This window comes from Pogonomyrmex barbatus, unplaced genomic scaffold (genome assembly GCF_055798465.1).
Source record: "Pogonomyrmex barbatus isolate J1 unplaced genomic scaffold, ASM5579846v1 scaffold3, whole genome shotgun sequence".
Classification (NCBI taxonomy): domain Eukaryota; kingdom Metazoa; phylum Arthropoda; class Insecta; order Hymenoptera; family Formicidae; genus Pogonomyrmex; species Pogonomyrmex barbatus.
Window position 1 is genome coordinate 19,691,216 of NW_028297127.1, and position 27,314 is coordinate 19,718,529.

The following is a 27,314-nucleotide window of genomic DNA, read 5'->3' on the forward strand; positions in this document are numbered from 1 at the left end:
GTCCATTTTCTTGAGTAAGTTGTATAACTGATGTCTGAGTAATTGTTTTATTTAATGTTATAATAATAATGATAAAATTTATATATATAAACGTAGTTTAAATAGAATTTTAAATATCTTCATGTGCGGATTATTTAATATATTTAAATAAATTTCGCTTCAATGACTCGCTTAAATGACTTAATGTAATATTTAAATAGAAGTATCATAAAGAGATAATTATATAATATATTAGACATTAGATGACATGTAGCTCCATATAGGAGCAGTCGATTTGTAGCTGGCTAATCCCGGCTGATTTCAATTCTCATATGTCTTTTGAAACATTAATGACCTTTTTTCATGTCAAATTAAACGAGGAAAGCTTATAAATTTACTATTCGACTAAATTTACTAAATGTAATTTATTAGTTTGATGATAGGAAATCTTTAAAAAAGAAAATATCTAATAATATTAAAAGAAAAAGAAATTAATACGGTATTATTTTAAATATTGGTATTATTCTAAATATTTGCAGCATTTTATGGAATTTATCTTGCTAAGGATCTTGTTTTACATTATTTTTGTTATAATAAATCAAAGTTTTCATTAATTGTCAATTTTATCATTGTGATTATTCAATCGAAAAAAGAAAGAGGAAACAATGACGCAAGAATTCCTATTTTAATCTTTAGAGTTTACGTAATTGAACGTTTACATCAGCAATAAGATAATATTATAAAAACTATATATTTCTTAATACGTTCATGAGGTAACATTAAAGACAAAGAATAAAACTGAACAGAAGGGAAGAACCATATCTTAAAGTAATTCGTAAAATCGAAACGGAAGAAACCGAAGAAATTCGTTTAACTTAGGTCTATACCGTTTCATTTCGATTGATTTGCTTGAAGAGAATCGTTTAATAGGCTTTCAATCGTTTACTTTATAAGCAAGAGAGAAATTATAGATAATTTCCTTCCCGACATGTCGCTTATGATCCATGATAGAGGAGACAGGATGGCGATAGTTACTGAGAGGAAAGGCAGAGGTATCCTTTTGGCACGCAAAGAAAAGTGATTGAAGAGATTGAAGGAGAATCGATTCGACATCCCAAGAATGAATAATCACGCAAATTCGCGCTACTGTACATCGTTGATCTTCATTTGTTTTCTCATCTTTCTAGCCGGGAAAGCACTGCTACAATCTCGTCGTGCTGCTGCAGCTAAGTCGAAGAGGAAATGATACGAAACAGCGCGCTCTCGTTTGGTCTTCGGGGATCTTAAGGAGAACTGACGGCGGCATGGTCATTATCACTTCCTCTTAAAGCACGTGACAGCGTTGAAATAACAGCGCCAGAAAATCTCACCCTTGGCTTGTCCACGTCGTTGCAAGTCCATCTGAAAACGAGATGGATCGAGAAATGCGCATGCTAATTCAGAATAACATTTATAAAATAATCGTATTAAAGTGATTAAAGTGTTGTAAGCGGTGATGGTGGTTTGTTTTTTTTTTTTAAATATAATAATTAATCTTAAAATTATTCCTTTTTCGATTCCTTGAGATACTTGAGAATTTTTGTATTATTTTTTTTTTTATCGTATACTTCATAGTATACGATAATTTTATTAGTTAGAAGTAACATTGTACAAAGTATGACTAGCATAGTGATTTCTTGCAAAGATTGTTAAGATTGTTAACTTTCGAACTACATTGCAATTTACGATCGAACATATATTATATTATATTGTAAAAGTAAAAATTTTTTAGAACATAAAAAGAAAAAATTTTATCGATTATTTGGCAGAATCTTATTATATTTTCTATTTTGTAAATTTTTTTATTTTATAATAGATAAGTAATACCCTTTTAGGTATAAGAACATATATTAAATTAAAAATGCATATAAGTATATATAGTTATACATATAATAAATATAGTTTGATCGCTTTACAATGTGGTACGAGATATCATCTTCAAATAGAATTATTTAAAAGTTAATACCGAATTCGCTACCGTTTGGTCATGCACCACAGGGACGATTTCCGAATTGGCACCTGGGAAATGATGAGACACCGATGATTTTCCTATACCTCTGCTTCCTACTGCACCTTTTTCCTGATTATCGACTACCTTCTGTAGAGCTACCAATAGTTGATCGAACAACAGAGCCGCTCGTTTTGGCACTACCTGTAATAAAGGATATAAAGATTAAAACAACATTTAAAAAATAACATTTTTATATCCTAACAAGTATACTTTGTGGATGTGAAAATCTTTTTTATTCATGCGTTTCGTTTTTCATCAATAATTTTACGTAAAAATAAAAATGACAATTATTTTCAAATATTCAAAGATAAATTTCATGTTTTATTTTATTTAAATTATCATCAAAATTATTTGAAAAACACAGACACGTATAAAAAATTATTTTAGAAATTGAAGAAATTGAGAAAATTTGAGGAAAATATAACATAAGAATTCTTTATTTTTAAATATTTGAAAATAATTGTCATTTATATATATATATATAATTTAATCGTCTATTGTTTTATTGCAAATACTCTTATATGATAATTTTATAAATAATATATATTGTAACTCAATCTTTTTAGAAGAAACAAATTCACTGTTCATTCCGCACATTTCTTGTGTACGTGCTATAATTCCTAACAAACATGCTAATAAGGTATCTTATGAAACAAAGGAAACAAAATGAGAACGACAGGTAATCGATAGACGATGGACTTATTTCTTCAATCTAATTGACAAATGTGTAAATGGATACGTGCGTAGATTGCTAGTTGAGAAATTTAAATAACAATTGTAGCTTATAAAATAAAAAAAATAATCATTTGTTATTATTTTGTCGTTCAATAATATATTTAGATAATTAGATATAATTTGCAGTTTAGAAAATTAAATAAAAAATTAAAGTATATTAACATATTTTTTTAAACAATTTCATTTTACACTATTCAACTTTTTTATATATCTTTACTTTTAAGATAAAAAGATAATTGGTATTGTACATATATATATATATATATATAAATTTTTTTATGTCCTCTCCCCTCTCTCTCTCACTCCTTTTTGTTTAAGTCGTGTTTTTCTTATTTATATCTATTATAAATCTAATTTTAAATAATGCAACTTCTTTTCTATCATCATTTGCTAGATAATGAGTGGATAAGTGCATCGCAGAAGGTTAATTAGAAGATATTGGAATTTTAGTGTAACTAGTCTGGCAAGGAATTGCAAGGGTCTTGAGAATGGAGAGAAGAAAATATGAGAATCAAACTGTATCTGTTCGTCGGTGATGAAATGGACAATTCCTTTGTCCTGGAAGTTAACACTTGAACGAAAGATAAATCGACGATAAAAATAATGACTGCTCAAGAGAATTCAGACGAGATTAAAGATACGCCCCGATGCTCTTTGCTTTCTGGGTATAACATAAGGGAATAAAAAAGAATAGAACCAGAATAAAAAAGAATATAACGTATAACGTAAGGGAATAAAAAAGAATAGAACCAGAATAAAAAAGAAGCTACATTACGAATTTCAGTACATAAAACAATTATAAATATAACAGTTGTTAACAGTGATAACAACTGTTTTATTTGATAACAACTGTTATATTTATAACTGTTTTATGTACTGAAATTCGTAATGTAGCTTCTTTTTTATTCTGGTTCTATTCTTTTTTATTCCCTTATGTTATACATTATACCCTTTTTTATTCTGGTTATATCTTTTAATTTAAGTTATATCCTAATTGAGATATTATAACACTGCTATGATTAAAAAAGACTGAATCCTATTTTAGAATGGAATAAAACTTTTTCCGAATAATTTAATCTGATATGCATATTTTATAATTGCATCATTTATAGCTGCATCAAATTTCCAATTTACTTACAAAAATGTATCATTTAATATCCGTGAATAACAATAATTAAATAATTTATTTTTAATTGTAGTATAAACTGCAAAAAATTTTTGAAGATCAATCATGAAAAAAGATAATGAGAAAATAAAAATTAAATGCAATATATATTAATGTAAATTAATAATATCAGTCGTAATCTAACATTCTCGCAATTTATATCAGTTCTTTTTGACTTGTATTTTTCTCTAGTTTCTGCTTCTGACATGTCGTTCGCGATTAGTTCTTTTTTTCTTTTCTTCTAGGAATCAGAATTTATATCAGCACATCTGATATTATACTATGTCCTTTAGCAAATGTTTATAAATTCTCTTTTCCAATTGTTTCCATTTTTTACTTTTTGCTTTATGATCTTTTCTTTGCTCTGCGTTGTTTATTTTTTTTTTTTTTTTTTTTGTAAAAGATTGGTTTCTTTGTTTAATTCGACTATTTCATCTTTCTTTTCTTAAAGGAGATTCTCTTCGATATCGGCTTGTATATTTCCTTTCCTTTGCGTACTGTCTCACTCCGTCCGCTGATCGATGCGTTCTCGCCGATGACGTGCTATAAATCGACATCTAATTCTTACGCGTAATTTCATATTTTCTTAACAACAGTTGCAATATATTGCATCAATAATCTGTAATTGCGGATTGTGCTTGCCTTATTTTCGACGAGTCGATTACGTAATAAAATAAAAAATTATAAAACCAAATTAGTGCATTATCAAGTTATGAACACATGTTCAATTCGATATTTTTGTAATAAAATTTTGTAATAAAATTTTCCGATTATTATATTGAAGCATTTAGGAGAAAACTCTATATTGGATTTTCTATATTATTACATTAGACTCTCTGAAACTCGTGACGGAATAGATCTAGTTAGCTCGTTCATTACGCGTAGGTGTCGTTTATTAATCGAGCAGTTTTAAATAGCGAGTCCGATGGTCGCAAGATATTTTCTCGCTTGTAACAAGTTAAATCTCCCCTACGAGATTTGATGTTATAATAAATATATATATTTTTTTTTTTGCAATCTACAAGATTTTGCTACTTGTGACACACATATTTTATATATAGCATGCGTTAACTTGAAAATAAAAATAAAAAATATGTGCAAATAGAAGGAAACATGGGAAATCTAGAATCTTGTTAGACATACATGTATTTTTCCAATATTTACAATTTATTTTGTTGGCAATTTTGCCGCGTTGCGCAAAGCCAAACATCGCCACGTAGGAATCTGTGCTCTATACCATATTATGGTTTGCTGAGGTAAACAATCATCGTCTCATAATATTTCATTACATTTTACACATATACAACCCACATTACCTATTCATTAGTTTCCTTCCTAGTTTATTCATTTCGGTCGATTTCCCGAAGGACACTTTTCTTTCCTTTCATTCACGTCCGCGATGTTTTGTGGAAATTGTGCCCACGCAACCGAGATTTAATCCAAGATTTAATCCATGAAGATTAGAGTCGTGAGAACAGCTCTAAAGGGACTTAAATCGCTTACCCGATGTAAGACACACACCATTTGATCTTTTCGCGCACGGAAAAACTTCCTGAATTCAAATGGTGCAGCTCACCGTCGTCATTCATTTTTCCCGATTAAAATCCAGTTTTAGGTAAAACTGCTCACGACTACACATTTTCCTGGTAAAAAGTTTCCTTACAGGACCTCCTCCGTCTTATATGTTCATAATTGATACCTTAATTTAATACCTCTTAATATCTTTGTTTAATTCTGCGATAAATATAGATTCGCAGATGAAATCCTCCCCCTTAGTTCTATTTACAGGAAAACGCAAATGTTTGGTAATCTTAATAATGAACTTAATAATGAACTTTGAGATTAGTCAATGGAACGGATCCGTTTGTCAATTATTTAGCAATTAATTTGAGAATTTTTCAGAATAATGTTAATTAACTTTAATAATTAAGATCTTGCTTTTAAGAAAATGTTAATTTCCTTCTACGTCTAAGCTATCGCAGAATTATTCTGTATATCGTGTATATAACGTCATGAATAGTTTCATTATGTATTTACATTTTATCGGAAAGAGTAAATAACAGAGTGAAATTGTACATTAAAGAATATTTTGCGTAATTTAATTCCTCGAGTAATATAATTGAAATTCCAATAAATTCTAATATTTTATTTAATTGTAACGCTTATAATGAATAAAAAAAGTCTCGTGTAATGTTAAATCGGTTTGATGATGAATCTGTTAGTTAAATTGAAAATGTAAAAGTTCTTTTTCTTAATCATATAATATATATATATATTTTTTTTATTTCCAGTGCGATATTTATAAAGATTTTCTAGTTAAAATGTTTAATCTTAAGTAGATGGGATGAGGAAGAACGAGGGATTTATATAAATTTTATATATTTTTATTTTTAAAGATATAAATCTGTGTGCGTTTAATAAAAAAATCATATATATCATTCATATCATTCAAAGCGCAGTTGTAAATGCATTTTTATTCAAACCGTTATTCGAACCGTTGGCATTTGAAAACTGTCGAATGTTCCAATCAACATGGTGATGCGAACACAATCGCACTTAGCGGGACAATTTTTAGCGAGGAAAAACACATCGACAATCATTCGTAAAAGCGAACGGAAGCGAAAAGAAAGTGGAAACGATCGGTTGCGGTTGCGACATCTGGGCTGGGCAATCAACGTTTAATTGCGACATTCATGGACGCTTAAAAGCATTATCGGTGCTGCAAAGTTTATTATTGTCACGTACACCAGACGAATGTTAAATTAAAGAGGACGAAACCGGAACAGAGGGAAAAATAAAAAGAGAGGGAGGGGAGGGGAAAGAATGCATGGATACAAATATACATCTCTTTCAATTTTCAATTTTTTTATGAAGCGATCGCGATATTCATTCACGGGAAGTATGTGGGTGGGCTTGCATAAAAATGTGTTTTCAATGTATATATCGGTATAAAACTGCGATCAAAGAATCGGTACAAACAGATCGATTTGTCCATTTCACGGAAACAATGACACAAAGTGGCATTCCACAAAGTGGCCTTACGAATTTTATACCCTTACCCTTTCCAAATGCCAAATAAATACAAAAACTATAAAATTTTTGCCTGCGACTAATCTTTAAAATATTGCAAAAGAAAGAATGCTCTATTTAAAGACTTTTTTATTATAAATTCTATAATTGCAGCTGTGATTTTTAATCCTTTCATCGTTATGCTTTTCACAGTTACCATGATGAATAATGCTTTTCACAGTTACCATGATGAATAATGCATTTGACTTTTGAAAGCGCGAAGTTCATTTTTATAAAAATAATAAATATGCACAATAAGTAAAAAAGAATTAAATCCAAATTTTGAGATCTAATCTGATGTATAAAGATATATAAACTATAAGATATGAAGAAAGAGAAAAAGAAAGTATTGCTAGCCCAAATACTTTTCTTTCTAATATAAGGATTCATTTTTTAAGATTTATATTTCTAAAGTAATTATAAAACAAATCTTTATTTCAAGCCTTATATTTGAGTCAATATAACAACAATACACCTGTTCAACGTTCGACAGTAATAATTATTTCTGATTGACATTTTTTTGACAAGCTGTTAAATTAGCCTTACTAATTTACTATAATAGCACACCTTTAAGCGCACGTATATATTATGTTACTTTATGCTATTTCTCTAAATTGATTTCTCGTCTGCCATAATCGTGTTTACGCTTTGATTCAAAGAAATTTCAATTACAGTCGCAATTAGGAAATTTCTTCGATTACTACAACGTTGGTCGCGTTCGCGCGCATTTAATTGTTCCCGATAAATAACGTGTGAGTCGTGTCGTTAATGGATTACTGAAATGTGACAACTACTAGCTAAGAACTATCCTTTTACGACCATCGTGCAAGAAATCTCAACAGAATGCGAATTTAGATACTGCACCGGAAATAGTCCGAGATGTCGTCTAACTTTCGCATAAATCGATAAAGCTCCACAAGTGTCACTCTCGATGTACCAATGCATTTTTATTAGTGACATTTCTTAATGCAAGGAAATTAAGTTGTTTATATCGCTTAAATTTTAAGAGAAGGTTTAAAGGCTGCATCAAGATCGAATCGCGATGGAAAATTGGTTTCTTAACAAGTGTCATTTTTTAACAGATTAGCGAATGTGTTCATGATGCAATTTAATTTTTCCGTGCGATTTTTGTTACAAACTTATCTCAATTCGACGACGTTTCAATCACTTCCAGAATTAAAAAAAAAGAGTCGAAAGATTAAACCGCTTGGTGATGAGGTTGCCGGAAATAGAAATCTCAGAGTTAAGCACCCGATTTATATTTCGTAGATTTGACGCGCTGGAAGACAAATATTGAAATGAAGCAATTTCTCGAATGGGAGACGGAAATTGGAAGAATAAAAGAAGAAAGAAAGAAAAACGCTTAAAATTACGAGTATATAAAATGCACAAAAAAGATGTGCAAAAAAGATCTTCAGTCAAATAAATACAACATAATCGGTTAAAAAAATATAATGTCGTTTTGAGAAAAAAAAAAGAAATGGATTTGATTCTTAAATTAAAGAATCTTTATGCATTGTTATAGAAATTAAGAATACTTTTGTTGGACGTGATGAAAAATGCAACGTCATAACAAGTTGCACAATGGGGGATGGTTTATAAAAAATTTTAAGTTTTATATCAGTAAATCATTAGAAGAATATCTTACAAAAAGATTTTAAAATATATATTTAAAGGATACTGAAGGCATTTTGAAAATAGAAATTATTTAAATTATTACAACTAAATTTATTTATTTTTTTTTTTAGTTTATCCAAAAAAAAGAAAGATTAAATTTATTTATTTTTTTCTGAGCTATGAATAAATGTATAATCGCAAGAACACATTTCAAAGAACTTTCATATGTATATATTTAAAAAGAAATTAAGGTAATAAGTCAGCGCTCCTCTTTGAGCTTCCCAACTAAATAGCAAGTATGTCGAATATTACGACGTGAAAGAAAGAGATATAAGAGAGATATAGAAGGAATTTTCTCTTTTAAATCTAGTTTATGCGGTCTTTGCCAATATATCGAGAATAAAACGATCAAAGAAATCGAATATATATATATATATATATATATATATATATATATATATATATACATATCATATTATTATAATTATTATAATTATTATTATAATTATATAATTGAATTGAATTATAATAAATTATAATTAAATAACTAATACATATAATTAATATATATATTAGTTATTTCTTAATAATATATTATATGAATTTCTGAAAAGTGTAAAGGAACTTTAAAACACGACGAAAATTGCGATAAAGTTAAAAGTTAAATCTGAAGAACAAAGGTAGGAAGTTTCCGTTTAAGTCGTCTTTTGAACGTATCGAGGAGAATGAAGTATCGTGTTAATAGACAAAGTAATAAAATAAGTTAAACTTCGGATATTTATTACGAAACACAGCAGAACTATTTTTATATTATCTTATAGAAATTTAATACTTGAAAATAGTAATTAATTACGCATTTTGAATATTAATAACACTGAACAACAATGTTTTTAATACTCAAAAGAAGTAATTATTAATTATTATAAGTAATTATTATAAGTAGTTCTAGTATTATATTGGCCAGTATTAAATTAGATTTGTATTTAATATGTTTAAGCTTACAAAATTTTCCAATGTTTACCCTTTTATGAAGAAGTAGCGCTTTAATATTGTAATAACATCTGTTTAAATGTCGTACTCTGTTCTCCATTATACGTATATTAATTTATATAATGATAATTTACTAATTTGTGTTATGTCAACGAAGATATATACGCGACGTGAACACGACGTAAATTAAGTTTTATTTTTAACAACAGATATTGTGTAATTTATTGAAACACACGTGCCCGGCTAACCACACATATTATATTATAAACGAAAGTGAAAACTCACAACTTTTATTCGGTTGATCGATGAATAGTTCAACTTTTTCGGAAATTAAATATTTTAGCCGTTATAACAAAATAGAGATAATTAATAAACCGTAGTAAATTATGTTCATGTAGGCAAATTAAGATAAGCTTTTTGGGATCATGTGAAATTTTGAAGAAAGGACCGAGATGTAAAACGATCCAAATTTCATTTTGATATAAAAGCGCACCCCGTGTCCCGCGTGTTTTGACGGCCATCTATAAATTCAAAGGTTTCAAAGTTTCATCCCAATCCAAAACCGAGACCCTCGGAGATATTCTTTTATGATTCTTAATGTACACATTACCACTTATATTGCTTATGTATATACGTCTGCTTAAGAGCTGGAATACATTTATTTGAAGAGAAAGCTCGCAAAGGATGATCGTTCCATCATATAATGATAACAACCTTCTAAAAAAAAAGGCTCGCTTTTACAACGCCGGAGAGATATGTCTCTCTCCGAATCTCTCGGGCGAAATAACCATAAACATATTTACGATCGTCTCTAAGTCAGGCGATTCCAGATCGAATCAAATGACATTACCCATGCAATAACACGTGACAATCGCCAAATAATATTTTATCGACATTTTAGCGATCTCCCTTCGAGATGCCTGTCGACCTCTCACTTCTACGGAACGGAATAGAACTTAATGATGATTGGAATCGTGTTGGGACTGGAGTTAGCGCTCGTCACTAACTGGGCAAATACGAACGGAAACCGGGGAAACTACGAGAGATCGATTTCTGGACAATTTATAACTGTCCCAAAGCGACGTATTAATCCTGATAAAACCCCAGCCCGCAATTAACGATTAGCGGCGCATAGAGATAAAATTTATTATCGCGTCAATGAGATGCAATTCCCTCTCTCTGCGTCATCGCGCGTCCTTCGCCGGCGGTAGCCGAGGCAAGGAATTAATTGAAATGTACGGGTGAAACGAATTCTGACCGACCGACATGTATCAAAATATTGCATATTTACGTGTTGACACGCATTCGTGTGTGCCGTCCACATCCGCGCATCCGGAGATACATATCGTCCAATTCAAAATGAATGTTAGAGTGCCATCCGTGTCAGATCCGCCTGTTGGAACTCCACGTCATTTGCGTGAACTTTTCGCAAACACTTTTCCAATTTTTGGAGCGAGGAGAGATTTCAAGAATGCGATTCGATTAAAAAACGCGTTATTAGATGGTTGCGGTACCAGGACGAGGGAGGAGGGAGGAGAGATATGGATAGGGGGTCACGTAAAATTCGCATAAATTGCACCCTTCGGACGTAGTTTCTCTTTACTTCTTCCGTAATATCGCAATAAACGAGACGCGAATAAATGTCAACTAGTCGCGCTTTGCGAAGCTATACCAGGTAGGTATTGAATTGAATTTTCTACGTGTGGGTCGGTCCCGAAAGACGCGAAAACCCGCGTCGGTGAAGTGACAGGAGACGCGAAGATACATATTCATTTTTCAGATGCGCGCAAACTTGGGGTAGGAGATTTCAATGCCTGAAATATAACCGAACGTCTTCGGTTGCACTCATTCGGTGTGTGTTTAGGACCCGCGCATTCTCCGCCTTTCCGTCAACCATTGTCGCTCTCCTTCGGATACTGATAAGTGCGCGATTCAATGCGAGAATAAGGGTTATACCGACGCTTCGCGACGCAACTCGTCGCGAAAACAATACGACGGGACTTCGGCAGAAATAGCGGGACAACGGAGTTCGCGGTTCTTGACACTATCGAGTTCGATGTAACTACAAGATTGTACAATAGTACAATTTCATGCGTGATACATCTTTGTTAAAATAATATCACTTAAATCGTTTCGTATAATAAATAAATATATATATATATATATATATATATATATATATATATATATATATAAAATGACGAATTATTGTTGTATAACTTTGTAAAAATATCACTTGCTTTCAGAAAAGCCGTACAAGCTTTCAATTCTTACCACTAAACCGATTTCCTTTCCAGCGCGGGTGTTTTAGAAAACATAAGAAATGTGTTGTTAGCATAAAGATTTCCACGGCAAATCTTCGCAAGACCGCGCAAAAGAAGTTTCATCCGTGAATGTTGTTTCGCGATATCTCCGTGCTGTAGGCGGCATAAATACGTCGTGTTTTTGTATTATAATGTTTTACGGGAAATAAATTTCTTCTGTCGGGAAAATGTCGTCGTTTAATCATTTCCGATTTTTCACGTCTATTTTCATGCCATTTTCGACGCTACGGTGACATTAGCAAGATATATTTATAATACGTCATACGCGCGATTTAATTAACTCAGCACGCAGGCCAAAATAAATTACTTGAAGCTTGATATAACGCGCTAATTAAAACTATTAGTAATTTATACTAATTAGAAATATCTAGATTATCAAGCTGTCGCGCATTTAAGTTCCATTAATAAAGTCGATATAAAGAGCGTAATAAGCCGATGTCAGTCTTCTTGATCGCGTTTATGTAGAGTACATAAAATATTTCCGACTTTGTCTCTGCATGTGTATCAAAATACTCTATTATAATTTTATGAGAGATCTAATGAAAATAAATTGTATGTTTAATCACCGTTTAATATAAACAAAAATATTGAGAAACTTGACTCGACTGACAAATCATGCGAATTGATAACTAATTTCTTATAAATTACAGTCATGACCTTGCAGAAAATGTTAGATTTTTGTGTCTATATTAATAATATACCTATAATAATAAACCTATAATATGTAAATTCTGAAGGATGAATGTTGATTACGAATAAAAGAGACTATTAAAGCAGCTTTGAATCAGTATGATTCTATCTTAAATAATTATGTAGTTTACTTTTCATTATCTATCTCTGCATATACATATATATATATATATATATATATATGTAAATTTGATAATAGAAGTAATTTTTATTTTATCAATAAAGAAATTATTTATAGTATTTATTTTTCAAACAATATTAACGTAAAAGTAATATAGAGAAATATTGACGTAAATTTTAATTTTTAATTATAAAAGAAAATGCGTATAAGGGCTATGAAAATTATTATGTATATTATTATAGTCGATTGGTATGTAATGTCATGAGCAAGTGATTGAAATGTCAGCAGTAGTAAAGAGGTAATTAAATGTTTTATTTGTATCGAAGGAAAGAAATACATACGTTTAATCAGTTATTTTTTTATTATAACAATTATGCGAAAATATAAATCATATTATTTTAATTCTATATTCATATTATTTTTAAACTTTATTTTATAATAATTGTCTATACATATATATATACAATATGTGTTAATTTCAATGCAAGTTATCGGTAAAAAATTGATTAAAAATTATGATTTTGATAAAATCGTAACCGTAAAATTAACATTTAATCTACGTATCGCAAAAAATAAATGGTTTGAATAAGAATGATAGAAATTTCATTCCGCGAGAATGACTTTCTCTCTTTCAAAATCAAGATTTAATTTTTAGAATTTTCATCAAGAAAAATTTTTAGATATCTTTTTACATCCTTTTATTTTCAAAATGTTAAAACTATCTAGGAAAAAATACACGGTTCATGTCTTAAATAGATAATACTTTTGATGAATATGCATAGCTTCGTCTCACTTTATCGGTAATTTCTCAACATTATTATTGTGACAAACCACGAGAATGAGTAACGATATTTTGTTTAACATTTTGATTTGCAACAGCATCACGGCCCCACTATTGGAGGGACAACTGGACAAGCGAATTAATACACATTTAGAGAATTCGTTGCTCGAAACGAGAGCTAATCGAGAGGGCGATCACGGAAATGAAACAGAGTTGCGCGACAATGTGTCTCCGTCTAAACAGAGGATCGTAAGTCGTAGCCGATTGAATTAACGAAGCGCGATTATTAGCAGGTAATGGAAACGTCGTCTGAGAAGTTAATAATTCTACGGTAAGTGGGACGAGATGTTCGCAGTTCGCCGTTAAAACGGCGTTAATATACTGTCATAATCAACTACGCTCTCAAGTTTCTTCGATTCTCTTCGGCAGCGTAAACTGTTTTCTCGAGAGAATGTAACTTCGAAATTCATGAATATATATTCGTCAACATGCTGCATCGAGACGCTTTAATTAATCGAGAGTGAAAAATCCAGAATTAATTAACGTGACATAGGTAGCTAAGAAGCTATTACCAAGTTTGTTTCAAATTAAACGAATCGCTGTTTTCCTAATTACGAGAAGTTAAGTAGTTCTTATTATCGTTGCTGGATCTTGGTGATATAAAGATTCAAACAAAAGCAAGAGAAACGATATTTCTGAGAATCATCACGCCGGAGCAAGAAGAAAAAAAGAAAAAAAAATAAATTATTCAAATTGCAGGATCTAAGTACTATCGAAATGTTGAGAATGTAAATATCAAGTGATAATAGCAAAGAAAATAATTTTACATAATTTTTGTTTATATTTATATACATTTTATATATTTTTTAATGGCTTGTTAAATTAAACTCTCAGAAAATACATTAATGTATTTTTATTATAAAAATTAATTGTAAAATTTAATACCTCTGATTTTTACTCTTAAATAAACATATTATTGCATTGCTGAACTCGCGTAACATTATAATGTGTCAAAGTAAAAATGTGCATTAAGAAAGAAAAAAAACTTTTAATAACAGTATTAAGAATCAACGAATCGAATCGTGATAAAATTATGCAACTGAAAGTTCGAAGGTTCTCAACCGACTTTTTTTCTCTTTGTAATGTTTTGCTCGTTACCTGAGAGCAATCCTTCTTCGCTACGTAAAAATACGTAGATATTTGATATCCGATAGTAGAAAAAAAACTGATACAACGAAGACAAACAAGATAAAAAATATTATATAACAAATAGTAGTTCGTATGTTATATTCGAGACATTTGTAGTTGCAGCGAGCACAAAATCGGCAGTTACATAATGGATCAAATTTCAATAATTAAAGTTTCTGCATTAGGCGCTGAGATAATCTTAATAATCTTTTAACGAAACATGACAACGATATCCAGAATATTTCGCTATAAATTATGTCCGTATAGCTTCTGGTCCACTAGAGTTAATCTTAGTGGTCGAGCTAAGTTGGCCGAAATGACCTAGAATACGGTCTATATAGTTGCGTGTAAAATTTACAAATTGCCAATTCCGTGTGTCAAAGTGCATTGTAAAAGTCGCATTGTGATCTCGTAAATGTAACATTTCACCCGCAAGCTATCGCGCGCGGTGACTCTGAGCGTGCGATTACGCGTAATCGAAGAAAGTACTCAAATACGCGAAATTGCGCGCGAAAGTATTTAAGGGAGATATTTTTTTCAATTTGTTCCTGCGACGAGAAATACGATAGAAAATATCGTAATAAGGAAATTCGAGAAGCGTCGACCTAGAGAGTAAAGTAAAGGTTATAGGATGTAAAAAGAGACAGAAGCGATAGTTAGCATCTCCGCACACAACTACTAAACGTACATCGAACTTGACTATTTTCCTAGATTCCTCGAATCCGTGACGTAACATAATGCAATTATTAGGAGGAGAAACAAGTAGTTTCCTCTTTCCGAAGACGCAGACGAAGAAAGGAAGAGAAATCGCCGGTAGAAGCGGAAAGTCACATTTGACAGATTTCTCGAACAATTTCTTATTTAAAGAAATCCAAAGGGATTCGAGCGTTCAATAGTTTTGCGTTATTTGAGCGCTTTTAAGAACGATTATTTGAGCTTTCTTTTCTACCAGGCATGCCGCGTTATGAGCGCCAGGTTCTCCTTCATTTTCCACTTCTGGGCGAAAGCCCGATTGTATCTCAATCTCGTCACAGCTTCCCACGGAAATCTAATTTTTATTTCCTTTTTTTTTTATTTTTCATTATTTTTAACAATATACGATTCCGCAATGTTTATAGAATAAAGAAGCCCAGATTGATAAAATGAGAAGAATCACAAAAAAATATTAATAAATATTAAAAAAATATTAATAAATAAGAAAATATTTTCCAATTATATCTCTGTTTATGCATTTTCGTAATTTTCTCGATATATAATGCTTATTTAAATAATATGATATTTCATTTCTTTTACAAGTGATTATAATAACATTTTTTTTGTTTTTAACAAAAAAGAAAAAAGATAAAATTTCTAAAAAATCAAAGATAATTTTTAAAAATATTTATATTACATTTTTATATTTTACAGAAATTTTGTTTAAAGTTGCGAAACATCAAATTTTGTAATTTTTCTTCTTAGAAACTACTACTCTTTATATTTGCTCTTTTAAAATAAAATTTTTATCAATATTTCATGTTATTTATTTTTATCATTTTATAAAGGATTCATTGAAATAAATCATCGTATTGTTAATAATAAAAATATGAATATATTTTTGATGTTACGTCATATTATTAAATTTGTCTGTAAAATAAAAGTGAAAAGATAATTTTCTAATACAAGCTTTCTAGTTATTTTGTATTTTCCCGATTTTCCAACTTTCAATATATTGATTATGAACGAATCATGCGTTTATTATCTAATATTACGTCAAACAGATTTCTCAGAATGCCTAATTATAAAAATTTACTTGTTCGCCGAGTTTGTTTACCGAAATAGAAATGTGGTCTACTTACTCGAGTATTCTTCAAAAAAATACAAACAGTTGCGAAATAAATTTTGAAAAAAAAAAACAAAAAAAGAATTAAGTTAACAAATCCTATCAAAGTATTATTTTAAACAAAAGCAAGATGTATATACGAATGAAAAATAATTAATTAATAATAAGCGCGCAAAGAATACGTAACTTTTCATTAACGAGAGTCGGACAAAAGAATGCAAAATTTTTTTTTTTTCGAATAATCGCCCATAGAACTTTAAGACTTTGTGTATTTATTTTGTGTTCCTTATTCTGCACGTTAAATATCTTGAAGCTATTTAAGAACTTTCAACAATGCTGATACGTTTGTCAGATAAGAGAAACAGATTTCTGCGCGAAGCGAGACGCAATTGGAAATTGTTGTTTCTCTTGTTGTACCTACTATTGTAATATTTTATTTAAAAGAATATTAAAGACAAAGATAAAAATAAACGTTATAATTTTGGAGAAAAAAACTTCACTTTTGCAAAAATGAGAAGGTGATGCTCACGCAACGTTCGTAATTTAAATTTAAATGTCAAGGTATGCGAAAGACATGTGCAGACTAATGATCCGAGTCGGAATGACGATCAATGATTTCGATGGTTTTTTTACTCACCGGATAATCGTTGTATTTGGCCGAATAATCAGGATAATCGACATTAGCGATATCGTTGTCCGTGATGCTTCTCTTCCCGACGACACTACCAAAACTACCGGTGATTATTGGTATCACGGCTACCACGACCAGCGGAACGAAGCTGATGCCCATATTAACGGCGTGCGTCCTGAATCCTGTACGTTGTTTCTTTTTTTGTTAACGTGCCGATGAGGCCACCTCGACTTACGTCATGCGGGGAATCGGGTTCTAGGAAGAAAAATCGGTTTCGCAACGCGGATATCTGGCGTTCGCACGAAAACTGCTGGTGCTTTCCGGATATCCCGGAGACGACGAGACGCCCGATGCCGATGACGAGGGTGCCTTTCCGGATGTCTCTTTTTTTTTTGTCCGAGAAACGTCTGCTCGATCTCGATCGATGACGCGACGTGGCGTTTTCTTTGAAGTGGCGCCGATCTCTCGGCCCGAAGCTGGGAGCACCGACCGCCACTGGGGGTGTCGGGGCTTGCGAAGCTGAGGGACGTACGTCGGGGGATGCAATGTGACGCTGGCGGTGAGCAGCCACGCTCCTATATACTTCGTTCTACACGCGTGGCGATATCACGCAGGCGCCGGGATGAAGCGCGATTTGCTGGCGCGCATAAGAAACTGAGAAAAGAAGATCCGCGCGAGGATCGCGAGGACCGCGCGAGGACCGCGTGTCTTCACTCGAGGGATGTTCTCCTTCCCACTGTTGCACTTCCGCCCGCACCAAGTACGCCGAGCTGGACAAGCCGGGGCGGGGGACGTCACTTTTGCTTACCTCCCTCAATAAAAGATAATTACCGATCCCCACTTCTCTCCAGAGAACGTGTGTACGGCTTATATGGAGTTAATGGAGAAACAGAGAAATCGCGCGGGTAACACAAAGTTCTCGCTTACCTCCCTCATAAAATGGGAAATATATAATTATAATAATATAATATAAATAATAATATAATATAATATAATATAATATAAAATAATATAATATAATTAATATGATATAAAAGTTTCCTCTCTCTTCCGTTGCGAGACGTTGTCAAAGAATGGCTTCTATAAAGTTAAAAAAAAGAAATAAGTCGATTAGCCGCACCTGCTCATCTTTTTTAACTATAAGCTACAACACTCCGCATGCGTACTTCGCTCCGCAAACTTCGGCAAAACCGACAAAACGAATAAAAATTTTGATGCTACAAGTGCCTTTTGTACAGGAAAATTAATCATTTATCATTAAGTGTATAAATTAAATAATACTCATATAAGGAAAGACATTTAACAAACACGAAATTAATAAGTCATTGCCTCCTTTTCTTAAAAAGGTAAAGTGGAGATGAAGCAATTTCCTTTCTACATACTGCATAAGTACTGAGTTTACGTTAGATAATTACATTTACTAGATGTGGGTAAGATTTACTAATGAGGCTTACTAATGATTTACTAATGAAATTTACTAATGAGGAAGTTAGATAATAAGTAAAAAAAAAAAAAAACAAATCTTTTTTTCAAAAGCAGCGTAAAATCAAATTTATAGTTAATCGAAAGAAAATTAAATAACAGTTAGATTTTTCTTTTCTGAGAAAGAAATGAAACAAGTAACATGTCTCCAGAGAGTATGATCTTCGAAGGAAATAAACATTTCATTGTGAAAATAAAATCTGTTTTTTTTCTCTCTTCTCAAATGAATTTTTAATAGCCTAATCTTTTGTGGTGAAACGAAATTCTACGTCTTTCTCGTTAATCCGTTACATAAAATAGATATTATTTCTATGAATGAAATTAACAAGTTATGTAATTAGTTGTCAAATCAGAAGACGGTAACCCCTTTCGTTTTTTCGCCGTATCTGAATTGATTATTCCTTTCTCTTTAATTTACGTTCGCATTTCAACAGATACATATGTATGGATTTCTGACGGTTTAACAGATGCAGCTGGGAACAGAGGCGACAAAGTCGATGATTGAGTGGAAGAGATAACTCTAGAGATAGAAGTTCATTTCTATCTTTAGTGTTACAACTCTTTTTTATTGTCCATTACAGAATTATTGATTCTATAAATTTATTTTTGACTAGTAAAAAGTATTTTTAAATATCATGTTAAAGAGAAACAAATAGCAATATAAATTTTTATTACAGTTACATTTAAGTGGTCTTTGAAGGAATTTTTCATCTGCGATATATTTAATTAGTATTCAAAAAACTGAATAATTTTCTCATAAAAATGGATAGGTATTGTGTCCAACTTTACAGCTTTATTACATGAAAAAAGAATACATTTTTGATTGCCTTGGGAAAAAAAAAAAAAAACAGTTGAAGAAATTGAAGCGTGTGCTGAGATATCGCGAACATCTGGGACAGATAAGCGAAATCAACGATTCCATGTCTCTGGGGTACGTTTCCTATCCACCCCATGGCAAGGTTTCTTAGCGTGTATCCGTCTCTCTCATTAACGAGACATGGCGATGCGACGTGTCGCTCGCAATTATCCGCAAAATGGCCGAGTTATATCGACCCCCGTCCATCTTTCAGCAGAGTTATAACCGTGAGTGGGAGTTATTGCCTGTAGACGTGAGTAAGAATTCGAAAGCACGATGGCAAAGGTGAAACCTTAAAGGCGCTGAAGGTTGATCATTTTTTAAAATGCCACCGCTGTACCATGCGACATCCTCTTTCTCCTCCCTTTCTCCTCCCCCTCTTATTTTTTCCCGTCCTCGTCGAAATTACTTATCGGCGATTTTTCCTCGGATATCTATATATCGAACGCACGTTCGTTCCTCCTCGGTGAAAATACGAAAAGTCAGAATCGTTTTATTCATCAGGATAATCCACGAGAAACTGCCATCTATAATCTTTTTTCCCCCGTAGTGACGTAATTTACGTTGACTACTTTAGCAATATTAACCCTTATTGTTTTCGCAATAAGGAACAAAAGGCAGCTACGTCAGGCATAAAATTATTGCAAGTTAAACGCTACTCGCTTATGTATTCTGTTCTAACATTCTTCTACAATATGTATGCTAGAATCAGATTGAATATTATCATAATGATTGAAGATTAGGTATAATACATGTGTGTGCGTGTGTGGAGGTGTGGATATTTAATTTTTAATATTCACAGATCAACGACTATCGCAAAATATTTCTGTATCGGTCTGTATTTTTTTCCCGGAAATGATTGCTATTGAAGAATTGCAAATGCGACAAATGTTCCGCGCGACAAAAAAAAAAGTCGATTTAATTAAAAGGCTGACAGTGCCACGTACGGCCGATAATTAACGACTAATAACTTTCGGCTCGCCGCATCCCACATGATGAACGGCTGCTCGTTCGAATATTCTTAGAAACGTTATTCCGTCCCAGTTACATGTTGAGAGAAATTTAACCTAATGATAGACTATATTCTACAACAATTTACATACAACAATTTACATTTTATAAGAATTACATATAAATATATATAACATTTTTTTCTTATCGTCCTTTACCTTAATGCTTAAGAAACAAATATCTTTATTGGAATTATGAAAATTTTCAAGTATTCCGATAGAGGGCTGTTATTTAGCTATGAAATATTAAACTGCTCATTACATGATTAGTGGCTGTACGATTAATTAGCTAATTATAGCAACATTAAAATTAAATTTTACTCTACGTGTAGGTGAAATTCGTATTACGTGATACGAGTTTCGCTTTGCTGCTCATTGCTGCATGAATAATGAATTGTTATAATAAAATAAATAACGAATAGTTACAAGACATAATCCATAATCCATAAATACCAATACTTTTTGTCTCTATCGTACACGCATATGAGATATATTTTTTGCTGTTACGAAGTAATTGGTATAATTCGTATTATTAATTCTCATGGCAATATTGCATTATTTTGCTATTCGGAAATTAAAATTTAACAAAAAGATTACACAAAAATTCACTATGTATGAACTAATAATTTCACTGTATATTAAATTTAGAATGGACATATACTTGTTTTCATTTTGCACAAGAATGTTTATTTTAAATATGCAATCTTGGAAAAAACATGAATATTTTCGTGATTTCGTCTTTTATTTCAAATATATTTTCTGTTCAGATTTGTTGATATGTTTACCCTGTTGATATGGAGAAAAATATTATTGCAAGTTACTATACGCATTTTATGACGAAAAAAATCGTTGGATGAATATGCCGAAGGCAAGCGCGATAATAGAACTACGATAATGGTAAATTTTCTTTAATTTTAATTCTTGCTATGCAAGTTAACTTGAAAAAGCTTTTACTTAAAAACATTTACTAACATTTTAATATAAACGAAGAGATCTAATATTGTACAATATTTAAAATGTAATTGCATAAATGAAGTTAGATAATAATACCGGGGAAAGCATGTCGCATATATAATAATATATAATTTTTATATTGATTTTTATTTTTGCTTTTTTAAGAAAAGAATGCATTTATATTTATTTATAAAAAAATTATTTTTAGAGCCAGCAATATTATGATGTTTGTTAATTTGATACTTTTTCATGCAAAATATATTAAAATATATTTTTATATATTTATAATTTAATTACCTTAAGATTATAATGTACATAAAAGTTTCAAAAAAGAGCGAATAAAAATATTAAGTTAACTACATCACTGTGCAAATACGAACTTAAATCAATGTAATCTTAGTCAAGAGTTTATTCTTAATTTTCTCTTTTTGCAATTTTTATTCGATGGAATAAGTATAGTAATTTTCTTTCGGCTTGCAATAGTTTCCGATTTCTATTATTCTATTATAATGTAATGAAAAGGATTATGGAAGATACAAATAGAATTTCGGTTGATTCGCTAGTAATATATATTATGTAATAGATAATGTACATTATATAACATGTGAACAGCAAGTATTTAGGCACAAATTAATTCCTATCACATAGTCATTCTTATAGTCATATTGATTTAAACGCAATGAAGTTCTGCTCACATAAAGATAATCGGTAAGAAATATTTATCCATCACGTATTAACATTTAGTATTAAATCTAATTTATATATATATAATATTTCTTGGATAAATATTTTATATATATATATATGTATATATAATATTTGAAATTATATTGATTAATTCGATCTGACTTAATTAATACGTGTATTTACCTTTACTTAAATTTTAATTTAATTATACTTATTTATAATAAATACATTTAAATACATCTATTTATATCCGCAATCTAAATCTGTTTAAATTTGATTCTTCTATTGCATCGACTAATTTTCAAGCATTTCACGCCGAACGGGATTCAATTGTGTCCTGAAAATAATCCTGAAAATAATGCTCTATTCTAAGCACAGTTGATTGATCCTTAAATTTCATTCCTATTATATAAAAAATACGATACGATGTTTTACTAGAAAAATGTTAAAAAAGGAATATCTCTTTTTGGCTTAAATATCAAATACAATATTTTAAAAAAGTAGCATTATCATTGTGTAGAAAAGATATTGCAAATATATTAGGTCGCGTGCTCCAAATATATCTTGGAGGTATATTAGATACAAAAGAAGAAAATTTGTCAATTGTCCAACTCAATTATCATTTGCGATAGCATTAGGACACAGTTATCCTTGTGTGCTCGCCTCCATACATTGAAAAGGTTAAAGCCAGAGGTCATTATTCTTCACAATGCATATTTAGCATCGCGAATGCGATATTCGCGCGACAAATAAAACTCGGACAGTCACTGCATTTAGAGCTAAATATGTGACGAGAATAGAGAACAAGCTTTGTCGATGCAGTTTGGATTCGCGGATTTTGCGCGCGCGCGCGCGCACGCGCACACACACACACACACACACGCGCGCGCGCGCGCGCGTACACGCACGTACATACACGTACATACACGTGCACATTGACATTTCATTTCATTTTAATACGCACCGTGTATACCACCCTCCGTGGAACCGCGCGCGCAAGCCATGCGGTGTTCCGGTAGCCGCGAAAAACAACCCCCGTGTGACGTCGTCGCAAGTCGATGGGTGTCCGACTCTCGCAACGTACTTGTTAATGGAGACTTGGAAACGATCGGAGCGGCCGAAGCGGTAAACTGTCCTAAAGGTTTCCCTGGTAGCACTTAACCACCCGCTGACCCGCATTTCTTTTCCCTTCCCGCCGTAACGACGGGGTGAGCGGCGACGGTTCGCTCCGACGGCAAACTCGGCGGCTCGCCGCTTCCGCTCGATTCCGATGACCAGAGGAGAACGTTGGGAAATCCATTTTCCGGAGACGTGTTTTCCATATCGGCGATTTCGGCCTCGGCGAATCTCGATAATTAACCGCAATAAGGTAAAAATATCAGGTAGCTGTGTTCCGAGCAGCAAACTTATTCTCGAAACGTTATTTTCGCACTGACGGAAGTGTTGTTCGTTAACATGAATTTTTTTTGGTCGTTTAACAATGTCTTTCCTCGCAATCGCATTAGCGAAAGTAATATTTCCAAGAATCGATGACGGAGAGAGATTGTGCATACATGACGAACGGCATGAAATACTCATTTAGGAGCGCCAGAAATGTATATGCGTCACACCGCGTCTTTTTTTTTTTATCTCTTTAATCGCCGTCATGGTCCGATATAGAATAACCGAACGCCCACGAATTCATTCTCGGATTGACGTTCCTTCTGCATTTTGTCGATACCTTTTATTGGAGAGAAGGAAAGAGACAGATCGGCTTATGTATGAAATAGTATTGGCCACCGATCACTTCCTACATAATCTTTTATAATTACATTAATACAACTTATATCTCAATGTATCTTTTATAATTACATTAATAGGACTGCTAATAATATGCATCGCGAATAGACACGTGAAGAAAATAGCCCAACAATGACAACGCAGCGGAATAATTAGTATCACTTACTCCGAGAATCCTATTTTGGTTCGACTCAAGATTGCAGAAAATAAATTCAAGTCGATAATCTCGTTGATGTCGAATTAAAAAAATAAAATATGCGCTAAAATTTATATAGTTTGACATAAAAACGAGAAGAACGGAATTCGACGAAGAACGAAAAAGGGATACGAAAAATCTTAAGATACTCAGATAATAATTTTAATCAATTTTTTTCTGTTCAATATATCATTTGATAGAAAAAAAATCCCGTCCGCAGATAAATTTCGTTTTGCATCACATTATGATATCAACAGAAGATATAAAAAGATAAAGATATGCAAGATTTAAGATTTATGTATAAAAAAAGTCATATAAATAATTAATCAGTATGTAAATGTTGATGTATAAACATATAAAAATATACAATTGTCATGATATATTAATCATTTTAGTTAACATTTCGGTTCATATTATGACTACTGTTTCCTTCAATTATATAAAGAATCCTTTTATACTAATGATCGTAAGCAATCAGGAATGATTTTTTTTGTTCAAATTGCAACTTGTCTCTTTGTTTTTTTGATTATATAAAAGAAATTTATATTGGTGATCACTAGCAAACTAGAAACGATCTTTTTTGCTTAAATTGCGGCTTTCCTTATTTCTCGATTATGAAGACATTTTTTATTATTTTTATTATTTTTTATTATTGGCAATCATTAGCAAATAAAAACGATTTCTTTATTGTTCTGTATTCCTCGCATCATTTTAACAGATTAAAATCATAAGTATAAAATCATAAGTATATTTAAATCATAAAATTAATAAATAAATTAAAATTAAATAAATCAAAATTATTAAAATAAATAAATTATTAAAATCATAAAATAAAATCATAAATATATTTATACACGTATACATGTTGTGTATTTCGAAAAATCATTTATTCTAGAATTCATCTATAGAGATAGTCTAGTCTATTCGAGAAATAACGGACGTTTCCACAATCTCAGGTGCGCTTCGAGCGCATTCTGTGTGAAATTCTTTACAATCGCTTCCGACATCTTTTGCATTATTAAATGTGCGATCATTTGCATTCTCAGAATGCACTCGCGAGTCCATTTCCACAGCTTCAGGTTGTTCAATAAATTGAGACAATTTAGAAAGCAAAGCGATTTTTTCTACTTTATCTAAAGTTGATCTAAAAAATGAAGAGTATGTGAGAAGTTATAATTTGTACATCAAATCAAATTAGATGTAATTTGATTTAAAATACATGATGCTACAACAAAAATATATAAAATAATCTCTCGTAATCATTCGTACCTTGTATTACTTTGCGTTGCTAATTTCTCAATGATCTTAGCGTCTACATTAATCTTTTTTGGCTTTTGGCTTTTCAATTTCTCGATGTTCTGCGTAAGTTGATGTATTTGTACTTTTAACGTTGCATTTTCATACATCAATCTATTATTCCTTTGTACAACCTAATAATTCATACAGTCTTATATAATATAATAAATAGTCTAATTTAAAAGTTGTTGAGCAAAGAGAGAAAGAGAGAGGCAGAGACTGTATGTTATTGTTTACTTGTAAAAATTTAGCTTTACTAAGAGGCAATGATTCTTGAAATTTTTCGGACACAATGAAATTAAGTTCCTTTCTCGTCTCGTCCAGCTTCTCCATCATTTCCGCCATTACTAACAAATGCTCGTGCAACAACTGATCCAACTTATATCTCAATGTATCTTTAGCATGCTTCATACGAAGAAACTTTATACATAGATTATACGTAACTTCGTTTTTGTCTGATAATTCTGCTCTGAGCTGTTTGTTTTCTCTTTCTAAAGTATCTAGTGCTTGTTCGATCTCCTTATGCCGTTGTTGCTGAAACTTCGACATGTTGCCGGTATATCTGCTTCTGTATCGTTGCATTTCTTCGATGAAATGATCTTTCTCTCTTTGATAGAAAAATCTCTCGCCATCTAACTGTTCTACAATAAAAATAATTAATATATACCTGTATAAATGTATTTTATTTCTGAATTGTTTAAAATACCCATAAAATTATTTCTATTAAAATTCCTACTTTACACTTGAATATAAAGATATGTGAAAAATATATATATATATTTTTTTTTTTTAGTAACTGTGTCATGTTGAATAAGCTCGAAAAGACAATCAAATAATACCTCAAATTCTATATACAAGTATATATATTTTATGAACTGCTCATAATAACTCTTACGTTTAAGATTTCTGTTGCATCTTTGTTGTTTTTTCAGTTCTGCTAGTAATCTACTTTTCTCTCGATGAGTATTTTCTAATTGTACTTCTTTAATTTGCACAGCATCTTTTAAATTTGCTACAACTTCAGTCAATTTTGTTACCTTGGTGTGTACAATTAATATCATAATTATATTTCTTATATAATAAGAAAAATAACATTCAAAAATATTCAAGTTGCGAATAAAAATATTTCGAACAAGACAATTTACTGACAAATAGCTATTCACCTATGTTTCATGTTATAAATGAATATAAATTTGACATTCTCTCATAGTTTGCAAATTATTATCAACTGGTAATCAAGTAAAATACTAACATACTTGTTGTAAAGTTTCATGATTGACTATGTATCCCGCAGGGTCATGAGAAACTTTGTTTTCCACATTAGTCGAACATTTATTCAAGTTAACATTCTGCATATCACAATGTTTAACTCCAAATCGTTTAACACCAATCTGTAATATCTCTTTAGGTGTATCTAATGTTCTATTTGTTATATTATTTCATTGGTTATATCATACATTACACTATTCAAATTCAAGAATTATGATACTTACATTTTTTTTTATGTCCACCTCTGTATAACTTATACTTATTTTAAATTAGAATGTTGAAAGAGAATTACGGTAGCTTTTCTTCATGTGTAAAACTAGATAAAAGAAAACTTGACACGTTATACATTAATTCTGTGCAATTAGCCTATATGCAAAAATTACTTGTCAGTTACATAACTAATGACATTAGAGATAAGTGAGAAATTAAAAATATCGATCTTAATTGCGAATATCGTTTCGTTTTTATAAATTCGAAATAAACTTACGAGGAGTCTATTTAATAAGTAACAAAATAAATCAATGCGCTTTCCATTTTAAAAATAAACAAAATAATTATTCCTTCTATTGAGAGACCGCTACATTCACATAGATTACATTAAAGATATTTTTTATTATACTATATGG

The 27,314-nt window shown here is 31.2% G+C and overlaps 2 protein-coding genes across 3 annotated transcripts; both read right to left on the minus strand.

The window, feature by feature from the left end:
- Positions 1 to 33: 33 nt before the first annotated feature.
- On the minus strand, positions 34 to 17,892 carry LOC105423891 (uncharacterized). Of its 2 annotated transcripts, none has more exons than XM_011633843.2 (3): positions 17,166 to 17,892; positions 1,997 to 2,170; positions 34 to 1,380 (listed from the first exon to the last, which is right to left on the minus strand). In XM_011633843.2, exons 1-3 carry the CDS (start codon positions 17,316 to 17,318, stop codon positions 1,294 to 1,296), a joined length of 414 nt encoding a protein of 137 aa, XP_011632145.2. In that variant the 5' UTR covers positions 17,319 to 17,892; the 3' UTR covers positions 34 to 1,293. The 2 variants fall into 2 exon arrangements, with proteins under 2 accessions (XP_011632145.2, XP_088934892.1); XM_089078766.1 differs by having other exon boundaries at positions 1,985 to 2,170; positions 17,166 to 17,885.
- A 7,057-nt stretch (positions 17,893 to 24,949) lies between these two features.
- Positions 24,950 to 27,217, minus strand: LOC105423890 (uncharacterized). Its single transcript, XM_089079706.1, has 6 exons — positions 26,913 to 27,217; positions 26,676 to 26,810; positions 26,315 to 26,456; positions 25,657 to 26,060; positions 25,393 to 25,553; positions 24,950 to 25,267 (listed from the first exon to the last, which is right to left on the minus strand). Exons 2-6 carry the CDS (start codon positions 26,772 to 26,774, stop codon positions 25,039 to 25,041), a joined length of 1,035 nt encoding a protein of 344 aa, XP_088935832.1. The 5' UTR covers positions 26,775 to 26,810; positions 26,913 to 27,217; the 3' UTR covers positions 24,950 to 25,038.
- Between the last annotated feature and the right edge of the window lie 97 nt (positions 27,218 to 27,314).

Bases quoted from the DNA above. Each gene is read 5' to 3' on its own strand.
- LOC105423891 (XM_089078766.1), bottom strand. From the start codon at position 17,318: ATGGGCATCAGCTTCGTTCCGCTGGTCGTGGTAGCCGTGATACCAATA. The intron at 2,171-17,165 runs GTGAGTAAAAAA...CCTTTATTACAG, and splicing joins CCAAATACAACGATTATCCG to GTAGTGCCAAAACGAGCGGC. The intron at 1,381-1,984 runs GTATTAACTTTT...TCTCGTTTTCAG, and splicing joins ACCAAACGGTAGCGAATTCG to ATGGACTTGCAACGACGTGG.
- LOC105423890 (XM_089079706.1), bottom strand. From the start codon at position 26,774: ATGCAGAATGTTAACTTGAATAAATGTTCGACTAATGTGGAAAACAAA. The intron at 26,457-26,675 runs GTATGTTAGTAT...GTACACACCAAG, and splicing joins ATCATGAAACTTTACAACAA to GTAACAAAATTGACTGAAGT. The intron at 25,268-25,392 runs GTACGAATGATT...TTCATTTTTTAG, and splicing joins GCAACGCAAAGTAATACAAG to ATCAACTTTAGATAAAGTAG.